A 21,123-nucleotide genomic window follows, 5' to 3' on the forward strand; every position below is an offset into this window, starting at 1 on the left:
CATAGTCTGCTCCTTGCTCCTGAAGACTTCAGATCTGGGGTTGGGGGCAGGAAGACCCAGCCACAGCTTAGTAAGGACTAAGGTAGGCAGGCAGGCAGGCAGGCAGGCAGGCAGGCAGGCAGGCAGGCAGGCAGGCAGGCATCCTACCCAGGGAGAGGGACTTTTGAAATCCTCTTCCCCCAGGTGGGTATGCTGGTGCACAGCTGCAGTTCCAGAAATCAGAGTCAGGAGGATTGCATTGAGCTTGATACCCTGGGCTACTGAGTCAGAGGCTATCTCAAAATCCTAACAGCAAAAACAACAACAGAAATATTCTGCTCTTTCCCCTTACTTTCCTTTGATGAACTTTAGAGGAGAAACTACTCACAAATTTTTATATGTTTATTATACAAGCACCCATATTATTAGATTTTATTTTTACATCTGTTTGTTTCGAGATGTATTTGTATTTTCTTTCTCTAAAATTTATTTATTTATGTACATTGTTTTGCTTGTGTGTATGTCTGTATGAACTGGAGTTATAGACAGCTGTGAGCTGCCATGTGGGTGCTGGGAATTGAACCCGGGTCATTTGGAAGAGCAGTCAGTCCTCTTAACCGCCGAGCCATCTCTCCAGACCCCATTTATACTTTTTTTTTTTTTTTTTTTTGGTTTTTTTTCGAGACAGGGTTTCTTTGTGGTTTTGGAGCCTGTCCTGGAACTAGCTCTGTAGACCAGGCTGGTCTCGAACTCACAGAGATCCGCCTGCCTCTGCCTCCTGAGTGCTGGGATTAAAGGCGTGCGCCACCATCGCCCGGCTCATTTATATTTTCTTATGAGTATACATAATGCCTGTGTGTTTCTATGTGTGCCATGTGCATGCAGTGCCTGTAGAGGTCAGAAGAGAGTGTCAGACTCTCTGGGGCTGGACTGATCGGCAGTTGTGAGCCTCCAGTTGTGGGTGCTGAGAGGTGAACTCTTGTCCATTGCAAGAGCAGACAGTGCTCTTAACTGCCGAGTCAACTCTCCAGCTCCGCATCTGTCTGTTTGTGTGTGTGTGTGTGTGTGTGAGAACCACTGGGAGTGTGTGGAAGGCAGAGGACAACTTCTAAGAGTCAATTTTCTCCTTCTACCGTGTGGATGGTAGGGACTGGGCTCAGGTCATAGCCTTGCTGGGACAAGCTTCCACCTGTTGAGCCTTACCTTGTTGGCCCCTCATCTCCTTGTTTATTATCCTGCTATCCAGCCCTGGCTGACCCTAAACCTACTCGGTAGTCCAGGTTTGCTTCACATTTATAACAATCCTCCTGCATCAGCTTCTCAAGTGCTGAGATCACAGATGGTACCACCATGCCTAACTTGATCACATTTCAATAATTATGTAATATTGGGAATTCAGGTGCTATTCTTTTGTTCACTTGCTGTTTTGAGACAGAGTCTCTCTACATAGCCCTGACTGGCCTGGAACTCACTCTGCAGACCAGGCTGGCTTTGAATTCACAGAAATCTGCCTGCCTCTGCTTCCTGAGTATTGGGATTAATGGTGTGCACCACTATGCCTGGCCTTAGTAGATGTTAATTTTATTTATTTATTTATTATGTATACAATATTCTGTCAGTGTGTATGCCTGCAGGCCAGAAGAGGGCACCAGACCCCATTACAGATGGTTGTGAGCCACCATGTGGTTGCTGGGAATTGAACTCAGGACCTTTGGAAGAGCAGGCAATGCTCTTAACCTCTGAGCCATCTCTCCAGCCCCCTAGATGTTAATTTTTATTTTTAAAGGTCAGAGGTGAATTTTGAGACATGTCTGACTATACTGTGCTTTCCAGTTCTGAGGGGTTATAACTGAAGCTTTGAGCAACTTTGAGCCAGGCTTGGTGATACTGGTGCTAGGCAAAGGCGGCAGATCACTTTGAGTTCAAGGCCAGCCTGATACACACAGTGAGTTCCGTCTCCACACGAAAATCTAAGAGAAAGCTGCATTCTAAAATGGCATGAAATATGGTATATCCCATTGTTGAGTTTTTTTTTTTTTTTTAATTTTTCAAGATAGGGTTTCTCTGTAGCTTTGGGCCTGTTCTGGAACTTGCTCTGTAGAGCAGGCTGGCCTCGAACTCACAGAGATTCACCTACCTCTGCCTCCCAAGTGCTGGGATTAAAGGTGTGCGCCACCATCACCTGGCGAGATTTTTTTGGGGGGGGCTACTGGAACCAAATTTCAAAACGAAACAATGGTGGTTTAAATCAGAAGCACTTGCTGGATTAACTGGCACAGTCCTTTACTATCAGGACTAAATATGCAGGAGGATCCCCAGGATGTGAAAGTCAGTCTGGTCTACATAGTGAGTTCCAGGTGAATATTGAATCTAAAAACAAACAAAAAAACAAACAAACAGCAAAAACAAAATAAAACAAAACAAAATCCAGGTCAGTAAGATGGCTCAGCAGGTAAAGGCACTTGGTGCCAACTCTGAGGACCTGAGTTTGTTTGAGGATTTAAACCCTTATGCTGGAAAGAGAGAACTGACTCCGTTAGGCTGTGGTACTTATGTTCCCTTCCTATCTACAGAAACAAACAAACAAACAAACAAACAAACACACAACAAACCCTCAGGCCAAAACCACAAAGCCAAGGCTGGGCCTATAGCTCAGTAGAGTGTTCACTTAGAATAAAGCCCCGTTCCACCTCGCCTGGCACAAACCAGGCACTGCTATCATCCCTGCACTGGGGAAGTGGAGTCAGATCAGAAGTATAAGATACCCTAAGGTACATGTGGTTAGCCCAGCCTGGCTTATGTGAAATTCTTCTCAAGGAAGAGCAACCAGAAAATGCTACATACACCACCCACAACCCCATTAAGAGTTCATCTTAGCAGCTGGATATAGTGGTACTCACCATTGATCCCAGAACTTAGGAGGCAGAGGCAGGTGGATCTTTGTGAGTTCCAGGTCAGACTGGTCTACAGAGTAAATTCAGGCCAGTCAGACTTAAAGAGGGAAATTCAGTCTCAAAAAATTAAAACATCAAGAGTTCAGCCTGGGTTCTATTCTAGAAAAGGAGGAATGCATGGCCTTTGCCGCCTACTTCTGCATGCCTGCTGCACCTGCTGCATGTTGCAGACCCACTCCTCCTGTCAGACATCTAGATTGTTTCTGCTCGCGTGGCATTTATCACATTTGATCTGGGTGTATGTGTGTGTGATCCACTCTGAGAAGGCTGAGCCAACCTTCCAGGCCAGCTGAGGAGCTGGTGATCAGTTAGCCACCAAGCTCTTCTGGGTCCTAGGACTCTCGTACCCAAGTCCTTCTGAAAACCACACTGTTCTCTGCTATAAGGGACGGGACAGCAGTTGCCATTGCTCATGCACACATTCATGTTGTAGAACGGGCATGGGTTCACGTGGGTCCGTGGAAAAAGACATAGGGCATCTTAAGGATGATTTTAGCCTTTCCAGTTGCAGAGGGACTGAGATGCTCTCCCTTAGTTAGCCAGGGGCCTTTTTTATTCTCCAATTTACAACTTTAGCAAGTTGATTTCCATATCCCCAAAACATCCTGACTGAGCTTCCAAAGGGACAATGGCAAATGCAAATTCTCGATTAAGGAATTATCATCACAGTGTGCTGGATTTTTCCCAACCAAGTTTTGCCTAGGCTTCGTACCCTTGGGGGTAGTGGGAGGCCACTTGTTTGTTTCCCAGCTGCCCAGACTGGCCTGTTAGCTCTAACTTCTTATCTGCTAGCTCTTACATATTAATTTAACCCATTTCTATTAATCTGTGTATCGCCACGAGGCTGTGGCTTACTGGGTAAAGTTCAGGTATCTGTCTCTGACAGATTTTTATTAACCAATGGTATTCATAGCATACAGAGGGGAATTCCATATCACCTCCCATTTTCTGTTTAATAATAAGGAAGGTTTTAACTTTTTTTTTTTTCATTCCAAAGCCAATTTATTTTCAAAAGGGCTCTGTGTTATCCTATGGTTTGCCTTTTTTTCTTTATAATCATACAACCTTTGAAAAAAACATAAGTTGTAATGATCTAATACTATTAATAGCCATTCAGGAAAAAAAGTTCCCTCCCTCCCAACAACCATCCAGGGAGAATTTAATAAAAGTCAAGGTTTTAACTTTAACATAGAAAAATTACACACAACTAACAGGCATTATCATAACTAAGAAAAACTATATAACTATCAATTCTTCTACTCCATCAAAGATCGCAGAAGTATCGGAAGTGCATTGTAGGCAACTTCCAAAACTCTAGAATTGACAGAGACATCTTGCTGCCTGGACAATCACCCAAAGTTATTTTGTACCATTGGGGCATCCATCTTCAGCCTACAGGCTCGTAGTATTCTGCAGACTTTTCCATGAAGCAGGAAATTTCAAAGGTAGTTCTGCCTATACTGGCAGTTTGTCAGTCACTTTCTTCTGTGTCCTGCAGAACGTCTGACCCTTTCATGAACTCCAAAGGATGGTCTCACCTTTAGGCAAGTTCAGCAGTCATTTCTTTGTGGGTCCTGCATGTCCAGTTCACCCAACATACCATCAAGCAGTCCAGGCAAGAGCAGTTTCTTGCCCAAATGACTAACAAACTCCATAAGGAGCCTCTTTGATGTCCATCTCCCTCTTGAATTTATTGGAGCTGCCAGGAGCAGATGTGTCTCACTGTCATGAAAAGTCCTAAGTTCTTAAAACATTTTAAATGCCATATTCTGTAGTCTTTGAAAGGTTTGAAGAATGCCTATCCATCTGAAATACATTTCTGTCCATCTAGAAAATATAACTAACGTGACTACAAGCTTAACCTGTATTTCTTAATTATGCATCATATTTTAAGTGAACTGCATAATCACAACACCTCAATCTATCTATCTATCTATCTATCTATCTATCTATCTATCTATCTATCTATACAACAATATATATATATATATATAAAACAAAGTTGACCTTAAATTTGTATCAATAAACCAAGATCCATACCAATACATACCAATACAAAGTACCCATCTCTATAGCACTTGGAAAACTCTGAGACCATGGTTCACATATGTTCAACAGAAGATGCTGAAGACAAAGGACAGATTAAGGCTACATGCCTACATTCCAGAGCCAGCTGAAGCTGTGGAGTTTCCCTACACCTTCATCCACTCCTGAGTTTGTTCATTCATGTGTTCACTCATGCATTTGTTCATGTGTGCATTCATTCATTCTTGCATCCATTCCTACATTCATTTATTACTCCTTCAGCTTCTCTGCTGATTGACAGGAGTACACAGGAGAGCAAAACAGCTTTCTTTCCCACCATCATGAAACACTGCTGCAGAGGATTGGTGAGGGAAAAACAATTAGCAAGTGATGAATCACAATGCCAGCGAAGTAGATGCACCTTGCACTGCGGAAGCATCTAACAGGCTGCCTGACCAGAACTAAGAGTTCTGGGGACTAACAGTTCCGGGCTAAGCCCAGGGAAGGAGATGGAAAGAAGAGAAACAGAAGGGTGGGTGGTTGTGGGAGACCAAGGAAATGTGCGCAATGAGGGCTGGGGCGGTGGCTCACTCGGTAGAGCGCAGGCAGGGCATGCCTAGAGCTCCATGTCCCCAGTACTACATGAGCCGGAATTGTTGGTGCACACCTGTTATCCCAGCACTTGGGTGGTGGAGGACGGAGGCTCAGGGTAGTCCTTGGCTCTTTAGTGAGTTAGAAACCAGCTTGGGCTATATGAAAGCTTGTCTCAAAACAAAAGCAAAACCCAAGTCCAAACCAATGAAGGTGTCCCAAGGAGAGGCACACTGCATTGAGGACCCAGGGTAGGCAGCTCTTAGAGGTAGGAGAAGCCCCTTGGAGAGGACTTGGTGAATGTGTGGTGGCCCAGCATTGAGTTGGGATTAGCAGCGGGCTGGTAATGTGTCAAAAGAGGCCAGTGCACATGGAAGGAGTTAAAGTGGTGCTGGAGATGAGCCGGCAACAGTTCCCACGGGGAGGTGGTTGTAGGTGGGAGGTGGAAATGAAAATGAGGCCAGAGATTGGTATGCAGCAAGGTGGTGGAGAAAGACCCAGGTCCCCCAAACTTTCTCCCTCCCCAGCTAACCTGCTCTGTTCCTGGGAGGAGGACCGAAAGTTGGTCCTTCGTGGCTGGTCCCTCGTCTTCATCTTCCTGGCAACCTTGTTGGTGTTCAGCGTGGTGGATGGGCGGATGGCCTATGTGCACGGTCCTTACACTGGCTTCATCGGCCTCTGGATTGACTGCAGGAGGCATAAGTGTGCCAACGTGGGCCAAGTCACTGGTCAGTGCATAGGTTGTGGGTCCTACTAATTGGGTGCCAGAGGTGACTGCGGATCGGGCCAGTGGCACTCTCCTGGGCTCGCATGGGGGCGCTACTATTGTTGGTTGTTGGGAGGTGACTCTGTGAGCGGCAGCAGAGTTAGTTTAGCATTTCCAGGGAGTGATTTTGGTGATGTAAGTGGAGCTAATGTTTTTCCATTTTCATTTTTTGGGGGTGCTGAAGCTAGAACCCAGGTGAAAAGTTTCTGCACCCTGATAAGCCTCTCCACCGACACAGCAGTCCAAATCAGACCAAATCAAACTAAATTAGAAAAAGCCCAGATTTAATGGGTAAAACACTCCCGGATGATCTTCTAGTCCCCCAGAGAGAAGACAGAAAAGAGATACTGAAAGACCATGTGTCTGTTTTCTGGGGGTCAGTTTAAATACCCTGTGGGAGTGGTCTTGAGTATCTCTAGGGGAGAGGTCATCATTTGACAGTCAGATGCACCAGGGTTTGGAGAGAGATGGGGAGGGGTCTTGGGGTGGAGCTTCCTCTAGAACATTCCAGACTCTTTGGGTATATGAATGCCAGGAGCTGGGGTGGAGCTTCCACCTGAACACCAGGGCCTTGTACACACTCCACAGGGCCCTACTGCTGAGCCCCCATGCACACACGCTCAACAGGGACCTACTGCTGAGCCCCCTTGCACACAATCTACAGGGCTCTCCTACTGAGCCCCCTTGCACACACTCCACCGGACTCTCCTACTGAGCCCCCTTGCACACATTCCACAGGACTCTCCTACTGAAAGGTTCCAGACAGGTGCCGAACTACTTCCATCCTCTGCCTTGTTTGAGACAGGGTTTCATGTAGCTCTGGCTAGCCTCCAACTCAGTGGGTAGCTGTGGATAACCTTGGATTTCTTTTTTGTTTGTTTGTTTTTTTTTTTGTTTTTGTTTTTCGAGACAGGGTTTCTCTGTGGCTTTGGAGCCTGTCCTGGAACTAGCTCTCGTAGACCAGGCTGGCCTGGAACTCACAGAGATCCGCCTGCCTCTGCCTCCCAAGTGCTGGGATTAAAGGCGTGCGCCACAGCCCGGCTAACCTTGGATTTCTGATTGTCCTCTCAAGTGCTGGGATTCCAGACGAGTGCCACCAACACCTAGTTTACCACAGTGCTGTGGATGGAATTCAGGCATTCAAACATGCTAGGCAAGCATTCTAATCAATGAAGCTATCTCCCCAGGACCTAAGACTTCTTTTACTTTGTATTTTGAGACAGATAAGGTCTAGGTCTCACTATTTGCTCAGACAGGCCTTGAAATGGCACTCCTCCCAGCCACTGGAATACCTAGGAAGACAGTGTGTGCCACCGGGCCCTGTATTGGCAGGATTTTGCAGATTTTTTTGGCTACTCATGGTGTAAGAGGGAATGTTGAGAGCGAGCATGCATATGTGTGTGCGCACGTGACTACACGTGTGTGTGTTTGTGTGTGTATGCATGTGTGTATACGTGTGCATGTGTATGTGTGTGCGTGCATGTCATGTGTGTATGCATGTACATGTGCGCACGAGCGCTCGTGCGTGTTGGGGGTAACTGTAGTTATCTCTCCAACTCTCCTCTCCAGTTTACATTCACATGAGCAAGGGCTTCATATTCCTGGCCCTGGCCCTGTGCCTCATCCTCCTGCCCACCATGTTCTTCTCCTTTCGACCAGTCTGCCGCCGCTTGAACAAGATCGATTTCCTCTTCAGTTTCTTAAGCATTGGCATCGGTAAGTGTCGGAAAGGACAGGGCTGCTTGGGGAGCCCCCCACCACCCAGAGCCTTCTTCCCAGAGCTGTGGCTAGACTTTAATTATGTTGCTTTTTCTATAGCTCAGGTTGGCCTTAATCTCACTCTGTAGTCCATGATGGCCTTGAATGTATCATTTTCCTGCCTCAGCATCCTGAATAGCTAGGATTAAGAGCCAATGCACACCAGTTCTGGCTGATGGCTTTGTTTCCCATTTTCCCGTTCCCTCTCTCCGAGTATGTTTCAATTTGTCCTGTGGTGTGGGGTGTGTGTGTGTATTTACTGTAGCAGATTAGGGAGGTTGTCTCTGTCTCTCTCCTCTTCCTGGGAGGGGGTTCCCCTGTCTAGCCTCCTGTCCTTCTCTGGCCCCACCCCAGTGCAGGGCTCCTGATTCTCCTCAGCCTGACGCTCTTTGCCATCAACTGCGAGAGGCTGCGCCCGAGGCCACAGGTATCCTACCTGCTGGCCTTCTACCTGTGCTGGTGCGCCAGCGTCTTGATGCTGTGGGCCGGTGAGGGCGGGGCCTCGGATGGAAGGGCGGGGCTTGGGCAGGGCAGGGGCGGAGCCCAGGAAAGGGGGTCAGCCTGTAGGGCCAGGGTGGGGGCCCCAGGTGGGGCTCAGAGTCGAGTGCCCACCGGGTCCCTTCCCACAGGAACTCTGTCCTTCTTCAACCAAGTGCGAATGTGGAGCTACAGTACGCCTCTCATGGAGCGAAGGGTCAGCTACTTCCGTTGGGCCTCGAGACACCAATTGCCGCCGCAGCCCAATTCGGACCAGAATGAGTCTGCTGCAAGCAGCTTTGTGAACTACCATGGGGCTCCCTCACGGGGGGACTCCGCAACTTCTCAGAACACTGAGGAGTCCCCGCAGCCAGATTCCTCCACCTCTGTCCCTGTGACTCCGTCACCGTCAGACCTCCCTTGAGGTCCCACGCTTCTCCTGAGAGCAGGCAGCACCCTCGGGAGACAGGTGGCAAGCCCCGCTCCCCTGCGCTAGGACCCACCCCTTGCAGTCTGAGTCTTGGCAAGGAACCCACCCTGGAAGTCTTCCAATGCTCAAGGCTGCGGCTACGTCCCTCTGAGCAGACGCTGGTCCACGGTCCCAAGCAGCCGGAGCAGTGTGGCCCCGCCCCCAAGCTGGGCGATGATCCGCCCCACAGGCCACGCCCCAAAGGCATTCTCCCTCCTTTGGTCCAGCCCCACTCAAGTAGCCCCCTCCAGGGGCCCCAGGTGGATACTCTGCAGCCCATCCTTGGGGGAGGGGTTTACGCCCTTCTGTGGACAGACCCCTCCCCAGGAAGTCAAGGCTTGATATAACATTCTGCCCCCTTCCTGGCTTCCCATACTCTATAAAACCAGGTCGGCAGCCCAAATTTTCAGTGTCCGATTGCTTGTTATCTCTCCAGATTGGGCCAGGTCTAGCCGGAGCTGACCTTCTTCACGTCTCTAACTTCACCTTTGAGATCTGAGTCTTTTCCTCATCAGAGTGAACTCGTGTGGCATCCCTGACTTGGTCTGAGCCTTTTGTCGGCATTTGTCTCAGCCCCATCCCTTTGACCACCTGTGCATGTACCCACCCATCCCTTTCCACAAGCTGAGATCCACCGGGGAGGTTCTGACCTCGGCTGATTGACTTGGCACCCAACTTCGGAAGGCCAGAGAATGTCAGACCTTGAACTCATTTGCTTGCTGCATGGTGGGTTTTATTGGGGGCCGGAGACAGAGTGTCAGTTAGTGTTCTCCTTTATAACTTCGTTTATCCAGGGGACGAAATCAATAAGTTTGGTGTAGATGCCCGGCTTCTCGGGTATGCCACATGGGGTAGGGCCCCATGACGTGACACCTTGGAGCATGCCATCACAGATCAGCGGGCCCCCTGAGTCACCCTGAAAGGAGAGGAACAGGAGTGAGGAAGGTCCTGGCAGTTGGGTCCTGCTTGACAGCCTGGGACCAACTCCAGCTCTTAGGAGTCCTGTTCTTGCAGGGACATGGAGTTAGAGTAGGGGACAGGACAGTCCCTGAAGCCAAGTCAAAGAGAAGTAGTACCAGCTACATGATTCTCCCCTCCCAGAGCTTCCATAGGGAAGGGTGAGAAGCTCCTGCCTGGATGTGGGGATGGAGGATCTTGTTCCCTCTTTCACCCCCTTCAGCACACTGCAGGGAGAAGGTCACATACCACACAAGTGTCTTTTCCGTCTTTCAAGTCTCCCGCACACAGCATCAAGTCGGTCACTGTATCGAAGTGGGCTTTGGCACACTCCTCATTGGGCAAGAGATCGAGGTACACACACTGGAGGTCATCTGGGAATTTGACTGTAGATCAGGGGGCAAGAGAATGGTCAGCAGACCCCAGCCCTGTTCTCGGTTCTCGGCTCCTCCTTCAGACCCAGGTGGCCCTCCTCAGGCTGTGTGGTTTGGCCCAGACTTACACTTGCTGGGTTCAATGCTGCCCCAGCCTGAGGCAAGGCAGCGGCTCCCCAGCTTGGGTTCCTTGGTGGGCAGGCTGAGGACCTTCACATAATCTGTGATTTCAGCAGGCTGGGCAAGGTGCAGCAGCATCAGGTCATTGCTGTAGTCCTTCTGAAGGTTTTTGGTGGTGTTCTTCAGGAGGTCCATGTTGAAGTTGGGGTGAATGATGCTCTCCTTGACAAACAGGTGCTGAGCTAAGGGGTCATCCTCAAATAGGTTGTTGCGGCCCAGCCAAACCTGGTACTTGCTGGGAGCAAGGAGAGCGATGGAAGGCAGGAGAGACAGAAAGGCACAGAGAGCAAGAGAAAGAGAGCGCGCGCGAGAGAGCACAGGGAAGAGGGGGCAGGGAGAGGAGGAAGGCTTGAGAACTGCTCAGCTGCAGCCTTGACTGGGCTGAGCTTCCCAGGCAGGCAAAGCCTGGCCCACAGCCCAAGGCTCCCCCCACCCCCACCCCAGCACCCTGTCCAACCTCTGTACTCACTCAGTTGCCCTCACCCAGTTCGAGCTCAGACCAGCCCTTCTCTGTGTGTCCTGAGTGGGCAGAAGGTCCTAAGAGCCAAGTTGGTCTGGGGAAAGTGAGGACTCAGGGACATCCCTTCCTAGCCTCGGGAAGTCCCTTGGGCCTGTTCTCCAGTATGGTCAGTAGGAGGGCAAGTGAGACCCAGACCCAGACCCAGAGAAGGCTGGGCAGAGACCTGGAGGGGGAGTCACATAGTGGCAGATGGCCACAGACACTCAGCTCTGAGTACAGGCAGGGGACACATGGACAATAAGACAGAAAAGAAAGAAATAGGAATCAAATGCAAGGCTGGAGGGAGCACAGGAGACCCCGGAGGTCATGGAGAGAGGGGTCTAGCCCACCTCTGCCTGTCTTTCAACCTTCAGCTGGTTCCATCCTCCTGCCCTTCAGAACCCCAGCCTAGCCTGGAGTCCCATTCTCTGGCTGCCACCCTGCTTCCCTGTCCCCACCCTGCTCACTCACTCATTGTAGCAGTGGGCAGCTGTGAGCACCCACTTGGGGTCCACCAGGATGCCCCCACATTGGAATTTGGAGTAGTGGTACACGGCTGCCATCCAGGGCTGAGAATTCTTCCCACAGGCAAATCCTCCGATGACCCGAGATTGGATGGGAGGTGCAGCACCTGCGGCAGAGCAGTGGGGGTGGGGCTGGCTCAGAGAGGGAGGTGCGCTGCTGAGGGGCACAGGGCTGGGATGAGGGGGACTGGCTGGCCCTGGATAAGGAGATCTCTGCTGTGGGGACCGAAATAACCTAGCTCCTGGAGTCTGGAACAAGAATCGGGGATGGTTCAGGTGACTTAGAACTTTGGGCTCAGGGCCAGAAGGCGATGGCAGAGAGAGAGAGAGAGAGGGAGGGAGGAAGGGAGGGAGAGGTGGGGGCAGGGGGATTCCAGAACCCAGTGGCTCTTAGTCCAGCGAGAGTGGAATCAGAGGCCAAGGAGGTTTGGCATTTAGAGTTTCCAAGACTTGAGAAGAAGTCAGGGCCTGGGCTGGGTTTTTGGGGTTCTGAGAAGGGTGAGGTCTCAGGGAAATAGGACTGAGTGGATAAATGAACCCAGGAAAGGGACTCCAAGGTGATTTGGGGGTTCCTGGATTGGACATGAAGTGCCCAGCTGGGCTGGGATATAAGGAGGGGTTTCCAGGTCAAAGGAGTAGGGTTAAGGCAGGGGTGGGCTCCTGTTAGGTTTGTGGTGGGGGTGGAGCTCCCTGAGAAAAGTGTTTGAGATGGGACAAGTAGTGAGAGAAAGAAAGACTGGGGCCACGAGGGGGAAGGGCTCTGCTTCTCAGGAGGTGGGGGCTAGTGGTCTGGGGTTCTCTTGGAGGCAGCCATGGGGTAGGAGTGGAAAAGGATTTAAAACAGGTCAGGCCACCATGGAATGGGGGGGCGGACCTACTTGGTACGGGGTACTAGGTTCCAGTATTAGGGTCTTTTGGGAAGTCCTGGGAAGCGTAGGAACTGGAGCTGTGCAGGGGGACTCAGTCGGGAGGGGACAGGAGCTGCACAGGGGCCAGAGGTCAACAAGAAGCCAGTGGGTGAGGGTGGGAGGCATGCATGGGAGGGAAGACTGGGCCAGAGGAAAGTGGGGGCAGGCATGGTGGCTCTTATCTGTACTCTCAACACACAGAAGGCTGAGGCAGAGGACTGCTATGGGCTCGAGACAAGCCTGGGTACATGAGACCTTATTCCCAAGAGTTGGGAAGATGACTTGGTTGCTATACTACTGGAGGCCCTGAGCTCATCTCCCTGAACCCAGATAAAAAGTGAGGTGTGATGAGGTGCATCTGTAACCTCAGAGATGGGGCAGTAGAAACAGCAGGACCCCCAGGCTTGCTGGCCAGTCAGCCTAACCAAGTCAGGGAGCACTGTTCAGTGAGAGACCCTGCCTCAAAAATAGGGCGCTAAGTGATGAGTAAGGCACTCACCACCCAGCACTTCCCCAAATCAGACCAAACACACAAATCCAGCGAGAAGGGACATGGGCAGATCCCCCACGCCAGAAAGGGGGGAACCTATCTGATGTAAAAACTGAGGGACTTGAGAAGATGGGAGAGCCAGTTGTCGGGACTGGAGGGTACAACTGAAGGCTGACAACTGCCGGACAGGGTTTGGGGAGACCCCTAACTCAGAATTTGGACTACTAGGCTCTAGAAAAACAGCAAACTAGAGGGGCAACCAAGGTGCCAAAGTCTGTAAGGGACTGGGTTCCTTGGCAAGACTGGAGAGGCCAGAAATTGTCAGATGGCTAAAGAAGAGGATAAAGTTCTGGAAAATGGGAAAGAACAGGGGCCTGATATGGGAATAAGGACTGTGAGGGACTTGGCAGTGTGCAGGGGCAGGAAGGGGGGCAGAAATGCTTTGGGGTGCAGCTCGGGTGAGGGGAAAGGGGAAGGGATTTCCAGGGCTAAAGGCAGCATGAGAATCAGGACTCTGACCCCTCCCGCTCCCCCTCCCCCATCATCTCACCAGTCCCTCCCAGGGACAGGGCTAGGAACAGAGTCAGGAACCACATGGTGACAGGTGTCCAGGAGCTGAAGGCGGTGAGCTTGGAGCTGAGGAGCCTCCTCAGGGAGCCTTTAAAAACCCTTAGTCTCCCCCCAGCCCCGCCCCTGCCCTGTTGGCAGCTAGATACTGGCAAAGGCCCTGCCCTTGCTGACGGAGGTGGACTCCCCACTCCCACCTTCCCAGCTGTGGGAGGGGAGGGACTCATTGCACCTGCTGTCCTGCAGGCCCTAGGTCACCCTGGACACCTTCCCAGGGCTGAGATTGGGTGGGGCAGGGCCTGCTGTTCCTGGAGCTGTGTGATCTGGGGACCAGAGCCAGAATGGCAAGGTCAGGTGGTGGGGAAGGGGTGCAGTAGGAGGGTGCAGGAGCAAGTGACCCCTGTCACACAGCTCCTAGGAAGGTCCCAGCACACCCTCAGAAACAAGCAAAACAAATTCCTTGTAGCCAAGAGGGCTCCAAGTTCCCCGCAAATACAAATCTTGGATTTGAGAATGTCGGGATTCCTACTTTCTTAGACTTGGAATCTAGATCACTGATTTTATTGTTCCTGTTAGAAGTCTGGGAGCAGGCATGGTGGTGTACATCTTTAATCCCAGCACTTGGGAGACAGAGGCAGGTGCACTTCTGTGAGTTCAAGGCCAGCCTAGTCTAAATAGTGAGTTCCAGGATAGTCAGGGCTATATAGAGAGTTGTCTCAAAACAAATCAATACAATAAAATAAAAAGTTAGAATGCACATTATCATAGCACATTCTTTGATCCAAGAATTTAGGCTATCCCAGGGGAGTGTTACCCACCCCAACAGTGTTGGGAGCTCAATGACCTTTCTGTTCCTTGTACCCTAGACAAGTCATGTCCCTCAAAGTCCCAAAGATCTGAACTAACAGCTTTCCCCAGTCAAGATTATCACCACAGACCCTGGTGTGGTGGTGCACACACTTGGGAAGTGGAGGCAGGAGAATCAGAAGTTCAAGGTCAGCTCAGCCACTTGGCAAGGTCTGCGACCCTAAAAGAAGGGTGTGTGCACATGCGAGTTGGCAGGAACTGGGGATGTAGGTCAGTAGGGGGTGATGGCCTAGCATGCATGAAGCCCTGGTTTTAAGTCACAGTTCCTTGTAAAACCAGGTGTGGGAATGCAGGCCTGTAAAACCAGCATGGGGGATGTGGAGGCAGGAGGATCAGGCATCCTTGGCTAACATGAAACAATAACCAAGTAAATAAAAATATTCTGAGACGGGTGAGATGGCTCAGTGGATAAGGTGTCTGCTACCAAGCCTGACAGTTTTTAAATTCAATCTCAAAAGTAGAAGAAAAAAGTCATGTCTCAGAATATGTCCTTTGACCTCCACTCACATACAAAATAAATACGTGCAATAAAAATATTATTAGAAGTTGCAATGACAACTCCTCACTCAATCTAATCCGTCTATTTCAATGACCAAGATCAAGGGCTTCAACATTCATTGACCCCAATAATAACATTTTGGGATCTCTGAATCAGAAACTGGACTCCCATAGCCTTGATGGTAAAGTCACAAGTTTCAAATTTGAGACCTGGATACGATCAGCAAGGCAGCTCACGGTATCCAAACCTGCACTGTCTGCCATCAACGTGGCCGAGGGAAAGGGAGTGTTGGTCTTGTTGCCTTGGCCCCCAGAAAGCCTAGAACTAACCAAAAGCTCTTGGAAATCTAGTGTGTGTTGGGTCCTCTCACTGGAACATACAGCTCACGAGTGTGGACAGAGAGGCAGACACTGCTCTGATCTCTTCAGATGAATGATTCATTTAATCTTCACAGACACCCTAGGAGACAAGTGTTATGGTGACCCATTTCACAGATGGTAAAACCAAGAACGAGTGAGGTCAGGCCCCTGATCCAATCAACATCCCACATCTGGTCCAAATGAGCAAAGTCATACCTGAAGTCTTGTTCTGTCACCTAGGGAAAGGGACTCTGGGTGCCATGGAACTGTAGACTTTGTATCCTAGCCCCTACAGTGAAGGTTGGACCAACACTTTTTCTTTTCTTTCTTTTTTTGAGACAGGGTTTCTGTGTATAGTTCTGGCTGTCCTGGAACTCACTCTCTAAATCAGGCTGGCCTTGGACTTAGAGATCTACCTGCCTCTGCCTCCCTAGTGCTGGGAAAACACTGCTTTCTTAGTGTTAAGCAGGTGACCTCAGAGGGGGAGAGGCCCTGGATAACTGTGTTTGTCAGTGTATGGAGGGGCTCAGCTCTGTCTCAGGTAGGAATGGGGCGGCTGGCCAGCGATGGGCATTCTTGGTCAGGGTCCTAGGCAGTAGGTCAGTGAGGACCTAGTGGGTAGTCCCAAGGAGTCAGTTCCTTTTCATGTTTTCCCGGATCCACTCCATGTAGCTGCAGACTTTGGTGTAGACGCCAGGCTTAGTGGTAGTATCACAGGGGACGTCACCCCAGGATACGATGCCCTGCAGGGCACCCCTGCAGACCAGAGGTCCTCCGGAATCACCCTGTGGGGATAAAGGGAGGTTTTCCTCAATATTTCATTCCATGTAATGAGAGGACGGACACCTCATCCTCCTGCCTCAACTTCACAAGTGCTTGGATTACAGGTGTGCAGTGCTATGCATGGTACACACGGTGCTGCAGCTGGAACCCAAGTTTTGTGCCTGCGAGGAGATTACCAACCGAGTCACCCCCCAACTCACTGTCAACCTTATTCCCACTAACCGCTGTTCTCCATCTCAATGAAGCCCCAAACCAACCTCACCCTAGGAAACTCCAACATTACCCCAAACCCATCCAAGCCTACTCTGACTCAACACGACCCAAGAGAGCCAACCCCCGCCCTCAGCTCTGTCTTGCACTATCCAGCCCCACGGATGGCACTAAGCTCAAGTTAGATTCCACCCACTCCACACATCTTCCCCATTCAAAATCAAACTGAACCTGTGCTCACCAAACTCAACCCAATCCCAATCTTTGCATTTTTCTCAACCCTCCCCCGAGCCCACACCATCCCATGCCAACCCCAATATACTTCCCATCCTGAGGCAAAACAGATTCACTTCCCTTCTTAGCTCGATTCCGTGCTTCCCCAAACCATATGCTCCTCCCCATGTCCACATGTCTAACCCCTTTCCAGTCTCACCATGATTCTAACTGCTCCTGGAATTCCATCCCATACCTAAACTTAGCATTGTCTCTGGTCAAAAGCAAAGAGAATTTGAACAATCCTACTTGTCCTATTCTATCTTAATTAGCTCCAGCTGCCAATTTGACACAGCCTAGGATTGTCTGAGGAGTCTCAACGGAGAGGGTGCCATGTTGAGCACATCTGTAGGAAGTTGTCTCCATTGTTGGTCAATGTGGGAGGATCCAGCTCACTGTGAGTGGCACCATCCCCTAGGCAAATGGGACTTGGCTGTAGGCCATGGAGAGATGGCTCAGCAATTAAGATCACTGACTGCTCTTGCATAGCACCCACAAGGCAGTTCACAAATGTTTGTAATTTCTATCCCAAGGCCCCCTTCTGGTTTCCATGCGCAGTACGTTATGTGGTACACAGACATAAAAAAAAAAAAAAAAAACAAACAAACGAACGAAAGAAAGAAAGAAAGAAAGAAAGAAAGAAAGAAAGAAAGAAAGGAAAAAAAAAAAAGCCAGCTGAACAGGAGCCAGTGATCAGGCCCGTAAGCAGCATCCTTCCATGGATTCTGCTTTAGGTTCACACCTGATTGCTGCCCTGCCTTCCCTCAGTGATGGACCTGTGAGTTTGTAAGCTAAAGAAACTCTTTCCTCCCCAGGTTGCTTTTTGTAAGAGTATTTTACCGCCGTAACAGGAAAGCAAACTAGGATACTTCCTACCCCCCACCCCCGTGCACGTTTACCCAAAGTCCCCACTTGGCTCTGACCTCACAGGAGTCCGTGCCACCGCCCTCTACACCAGCACACACCATGGTGGGCAACACTCGACCCGGGTAGTCCTTGTCGCAAGATGCCTCGGAGATAATGCTGATGTTGGCACAATGCAACGTATCCGGGAGTCTCACTGAGAAGGACAGATGGCTTTGAGTATCATCTCTCCTTTGGTCCCTGAGCCTCCACCCAAGAACCCTGGAGGACCGTGTTGCTAGGATTCCTAGCTCCAGCTCCATCCTTCCACGCACCTTGTGGCTTGTGACTCCCTGTGGTTCCAGGCTTGTTGTCTGACAATAGGCCCCAGCCTGACACCACACAGTCCTCGCCGGGAAATGGGCAACGCGTGGGCAGAGGCACAGGACGCACCTGCCGTGACAGCCGGGCAGGCTGGAGAAGTCGCAGCAACATAATGTCATGCCGATGGGTGCGAGCCTCGTAGCCCGGATGTGGGATGATTCGCGCGACCGACCGCACTTGCTCTGGGCCATCACGCTTGCGAAGGTTGTGCTCGCCCAGCCGGACTCTCATGAAGCTGGGTGGGCCAGCAGTTACCGGAAAGGAGTAGACAAAGGGGTCAAAGAGTTGACAACCTGCTGAAAACCTCAAAATCTCTTTTCCTTTTCTCGAGTTTTGAAGCCAAAATGGTTCCAGCCATGGCCCCTCAAGAACCCACAAGTTTCAGGGTGCGTTCCTTTAACCCTAACACTTGGGAGGAAGAGGAAGGTAGATTTTTTGTAAGTTTTGGACCAGCCTGGTCTACACAGTGAGTTCTAAAGTAACCTGGGCTATACAGTAGGACTTTAAAAAAAAAAAACAACAAAAAACCAAAAAAACAACCAAACAAACAAAAAAACCAGACAAACTAAGCCAGGAGTCCCAAGTCAGGCACAAATGCACAACTCAGTGCCAGATTTTCCCCTTCCCATCTTCAGAATAGGAAATTCCCACCCACTCGACCCCTCTCCCATCAGGGGCCCCAAAGATGGGACCTTTGCAGTCTTCTCTTTGCCCTTTAGAGGTGTAGAATCCACACCCCTTCCCACCAAGGCCTTCGCCTCGAGGTTTCCCATCCCTTAGGAACCAAGAACTTAGGTTACTTCCCCACCTAAGCCAGCAATCCATATACCCCAAACCTAGAAGCTTGAGGTCATAGCCACCCACAGGGCCCGCCATACCCTGCCTTTATACCGAGTTTGGCAGTGAGCAGCAGTCAACACCCAGTGTGGGGAGATGAGGAAGGCACCACAATTGAAACGGCCACGCTCGAAGAGGGCCACTTGCCATGGCTGTGAATGGGGCACACACTCCTCGCCCTCTAGTACCTTGTCACCATCTTGAGCTGTGGAGAGACACAGTAGATCTCTGCATGAGCCCCTCCTTTGCAGCATCCCTGCTGCTCACGCTATCTTCACTCCTGCTTCACCCAGGCCCTCCTCCCTTTGTTCCTTAAGAAATCCCTCTTTTAATCCCAGCACTCCAGAGGCAGGCAGATCTTTGAGTTCGAGACCACCCTGGTCTACAGAGTGAGTTCCAGGACAGCCAGGGAAACACACAGAAACCCTGTCTCAGAAAATAAAAAAAAAAAAAAAAAAAAGAAAAAAGAAAAGAAAAGATATCCCTGCTTAGGGCTGGAGATGGCTCCCTGGGTTAAGTGCTTGCTGCGTGAGGACCTGAGTTTGGATCCTCAACACCCACATAAAAGCCAGGTGTGGCAGCCATTCCAGCAGCCCCAGTGCTGGAGTTGGGCAGGGGAGACAGGCTGATCCCAGGGCTTGCTGACTAGCTAGTGTGATGGTGAGATCTGTGAGATACAAAGAAGAGGAAAGACGGAGGGCTAGAGAGTTGGCTCAGTAGTGAAGAGCTCATGTTGATTTTCCAGAGGACCTAAGTTCAAATCCTAGCACCAACATGGAGGCTCACAACTGCCTACAACTCCAGTTCTGGGAGACCTTCTTCTGGCTTCTGGGGACCTCTCTGTCTCTGTCTCTGTCTCTGTCTCTGTCTCTCTCTGTCTCTGTCTCTGTCTCTGTCTCTCTCTCTGTCTCTGTCTCTGTCTCTGTCTCGCTCTCTCTCTCGTAAAGAAAATAACTAAAGCAAAAAGAAATACGTAAGGAGAAGGGATGGAGGAAAGACACTCAGTGTTACCCTCTGCTCCTCCCCACTGCACAGGTGAGTGTACATGCATATTACAAACATACACATACACACACACACACACATCTTCTCCCCCACTGCACAGGTGAGTGTACATGCATATTACAAACATACACATACACACACACACACACATCTTCTCCCCCACTGCACAGGTGAGTGTACATGCATATTACAAACATACACATACACACACACACACATCTTCTCCCCACACTGCACAAGTGAGTGTACATGCATATTACAAACACACACACGCACATACACACACATCTTGAAGCTGTGCATCTGGCTTTGACAGTTGCTGTCTGTACTTGCCATGAGGCGTTGACTCCTGTGCTTGCATGTCCATGTATGCATAGGCGCACACATGTGCACGTAGACCAGAGAACAATCCCCAGTGCCATTCCTCAGGCGTGCACACCTTGATTGCGGAGGCTGGATTATTTTCACTGAACCTGGGGCTCTCTGCCTTTGCTAGGCTGGCTGGCCAGCGAGCCTCAGGACCCCACTGTGTCTTCCCCCACCCGGTGCTGTCTCACATTCATGGCCCGTGACCCAGGTTCTGAGGCTCAAGCTCAGGTCGCCACCCTTGCACAGCAAGTAGCTCACGGACTGAGCTGTCACCCCAGTCAGACATTAATCTCTTGGTGCTTGTTTTCCATGAAGATAAGAGGGGCCTGTGGGTGCCTTTGTGGGTGCCCATGTGTGTGTGTGATTGTACCTGGCACATTGTAACTCTTTGATTCTTCAGTGTGTTAAGGCAGGGTCTCACTCTGTTGCATAGCCTGGCTTGAAACTTACAGTGGAACCAGGGTGATCAAACACATGGCAGTACTCTCTCTTAATCAAGTCTTTCAGGTTCTGGGATTACAGTCATGCACATTTGTTACTTTAAACAAAGGACACCCATTTGTTTTGGGGGATGTCCATGTGGCTGTTCAGGTTCCTGACACAGGTATGGCCAAAGTATGGCAGACATCTGCACAGACCTGGTTATAGCAGCCAACATCAAAACCACAGAGGAAAGGCTGGAAACACGACTCAGCTGCTAAGTCCTTGCCTTGTGAGTGAAGGCCCACTCTCAATCCTGAGGACCCAGGTAAAAAGTCAGGCAGGGTGGTTCATGCTCTAACTCCAGTGCCTGGAGTCCGTGGGATCCCTGGAGCTCTCCGGTCAGTCAGCGTGGCCTAATCAGCATTTGAAAAGTTCTGTGTTAAAAAATTAAAGTGGGACTGGAGAGATTCGCTAGTTCAGAGCACTGACTGCTCTTCCAGAGGACCCAGTTGTAATTTCCACGGCTCTCGCGACTCTAGTTCCAGGAGATTTGATGGCCCCTTTTGATCAGGCCCCAGGCATGCACAAGGTACACATACGTGAATGCAGACGAAACACTCCTCCACATAAAATATAAAATAAAGCAAGGCGACCGTGTCTGAGGGATGAGCAGATATTGACCTCTGGTGTCCACAAGCAGGGACACACGGTGTAAAGATGTTTTTACCTACAAGTCATTCTGTAGAACTCAGA

General features: G+C 50.2%; 2 protein-coding genes across 2 annotated transcripts in view; both read right to left on the reverse strand.

Moving 5' to 3' along the window:
* Positions 1-9,776: 9,776 nt before the first annotated feature.
* Klk1 (kallikrein 1) lies at positions 9,777-13,550 on the reverse strand. Its single transcript, XM_057760891.1, has 5 exons — positions 13,502-13,550; positions 11,501-11,660; positions 10,479-10,765; positions 10,226-10,362; positions 9,777-9,935 (listed from the first exon to the last, which is right to left on the reverse strand). Exons 1-5 carry the CDS (start codon positions 13,545-13,547, stop codon positions 9,777-9,779), a joined length of 789 nt encoding a protein of 262 aa, XP_057616874.1. The 5' UTR covers positions 13,548-13,550.
* Positions 13,551-15,875: 2,325 nt separating this feature from the next.
* Positions 15,876-21,123, reverse strand: part of Klk15 (kallikrein related peptidase 15) — a 31,186-nt gene continuing 25,938 nt past the window's right edge. Inside the window, exons 3-6 of the mRNA XM_057761049.1 lie at positions 18,628-18,778; positions 17,688-17,971; positions 17,433-17,569; positions 15,876-16,028 (exon numbers count right to left, since the gene is read on the reverse strand). Of these exons, the coding sequence (XP_057617032.1) occupies positions 15,876-16,028; positions 17,433-17,569; positions 17,688-17,971; positions 18,628-18,778 (725 nt within the window). The remainder of the gene's footprint in view (positions 16,029-17,432; positions 17,570-17,687; positions 17,972-18,627; positions 18,779-21,123) is intronic.

This window comes from Chionomys nivalis (assembly GCF_950005125.1).
Source record: "Chionomys nivalis chromosome 23 unlocalized genomic scaffold, mChiNiv1.1 SUPER_23_unloc_1, whole genome shotgun sequence".
Classification (NCBI taxonomy): domain Eukaryota; kingdom Metazoa; phylum Chordata; class Mammalia; order Rodentia; family Cricetidae; genus Chionomys; species Chionomys nivalis.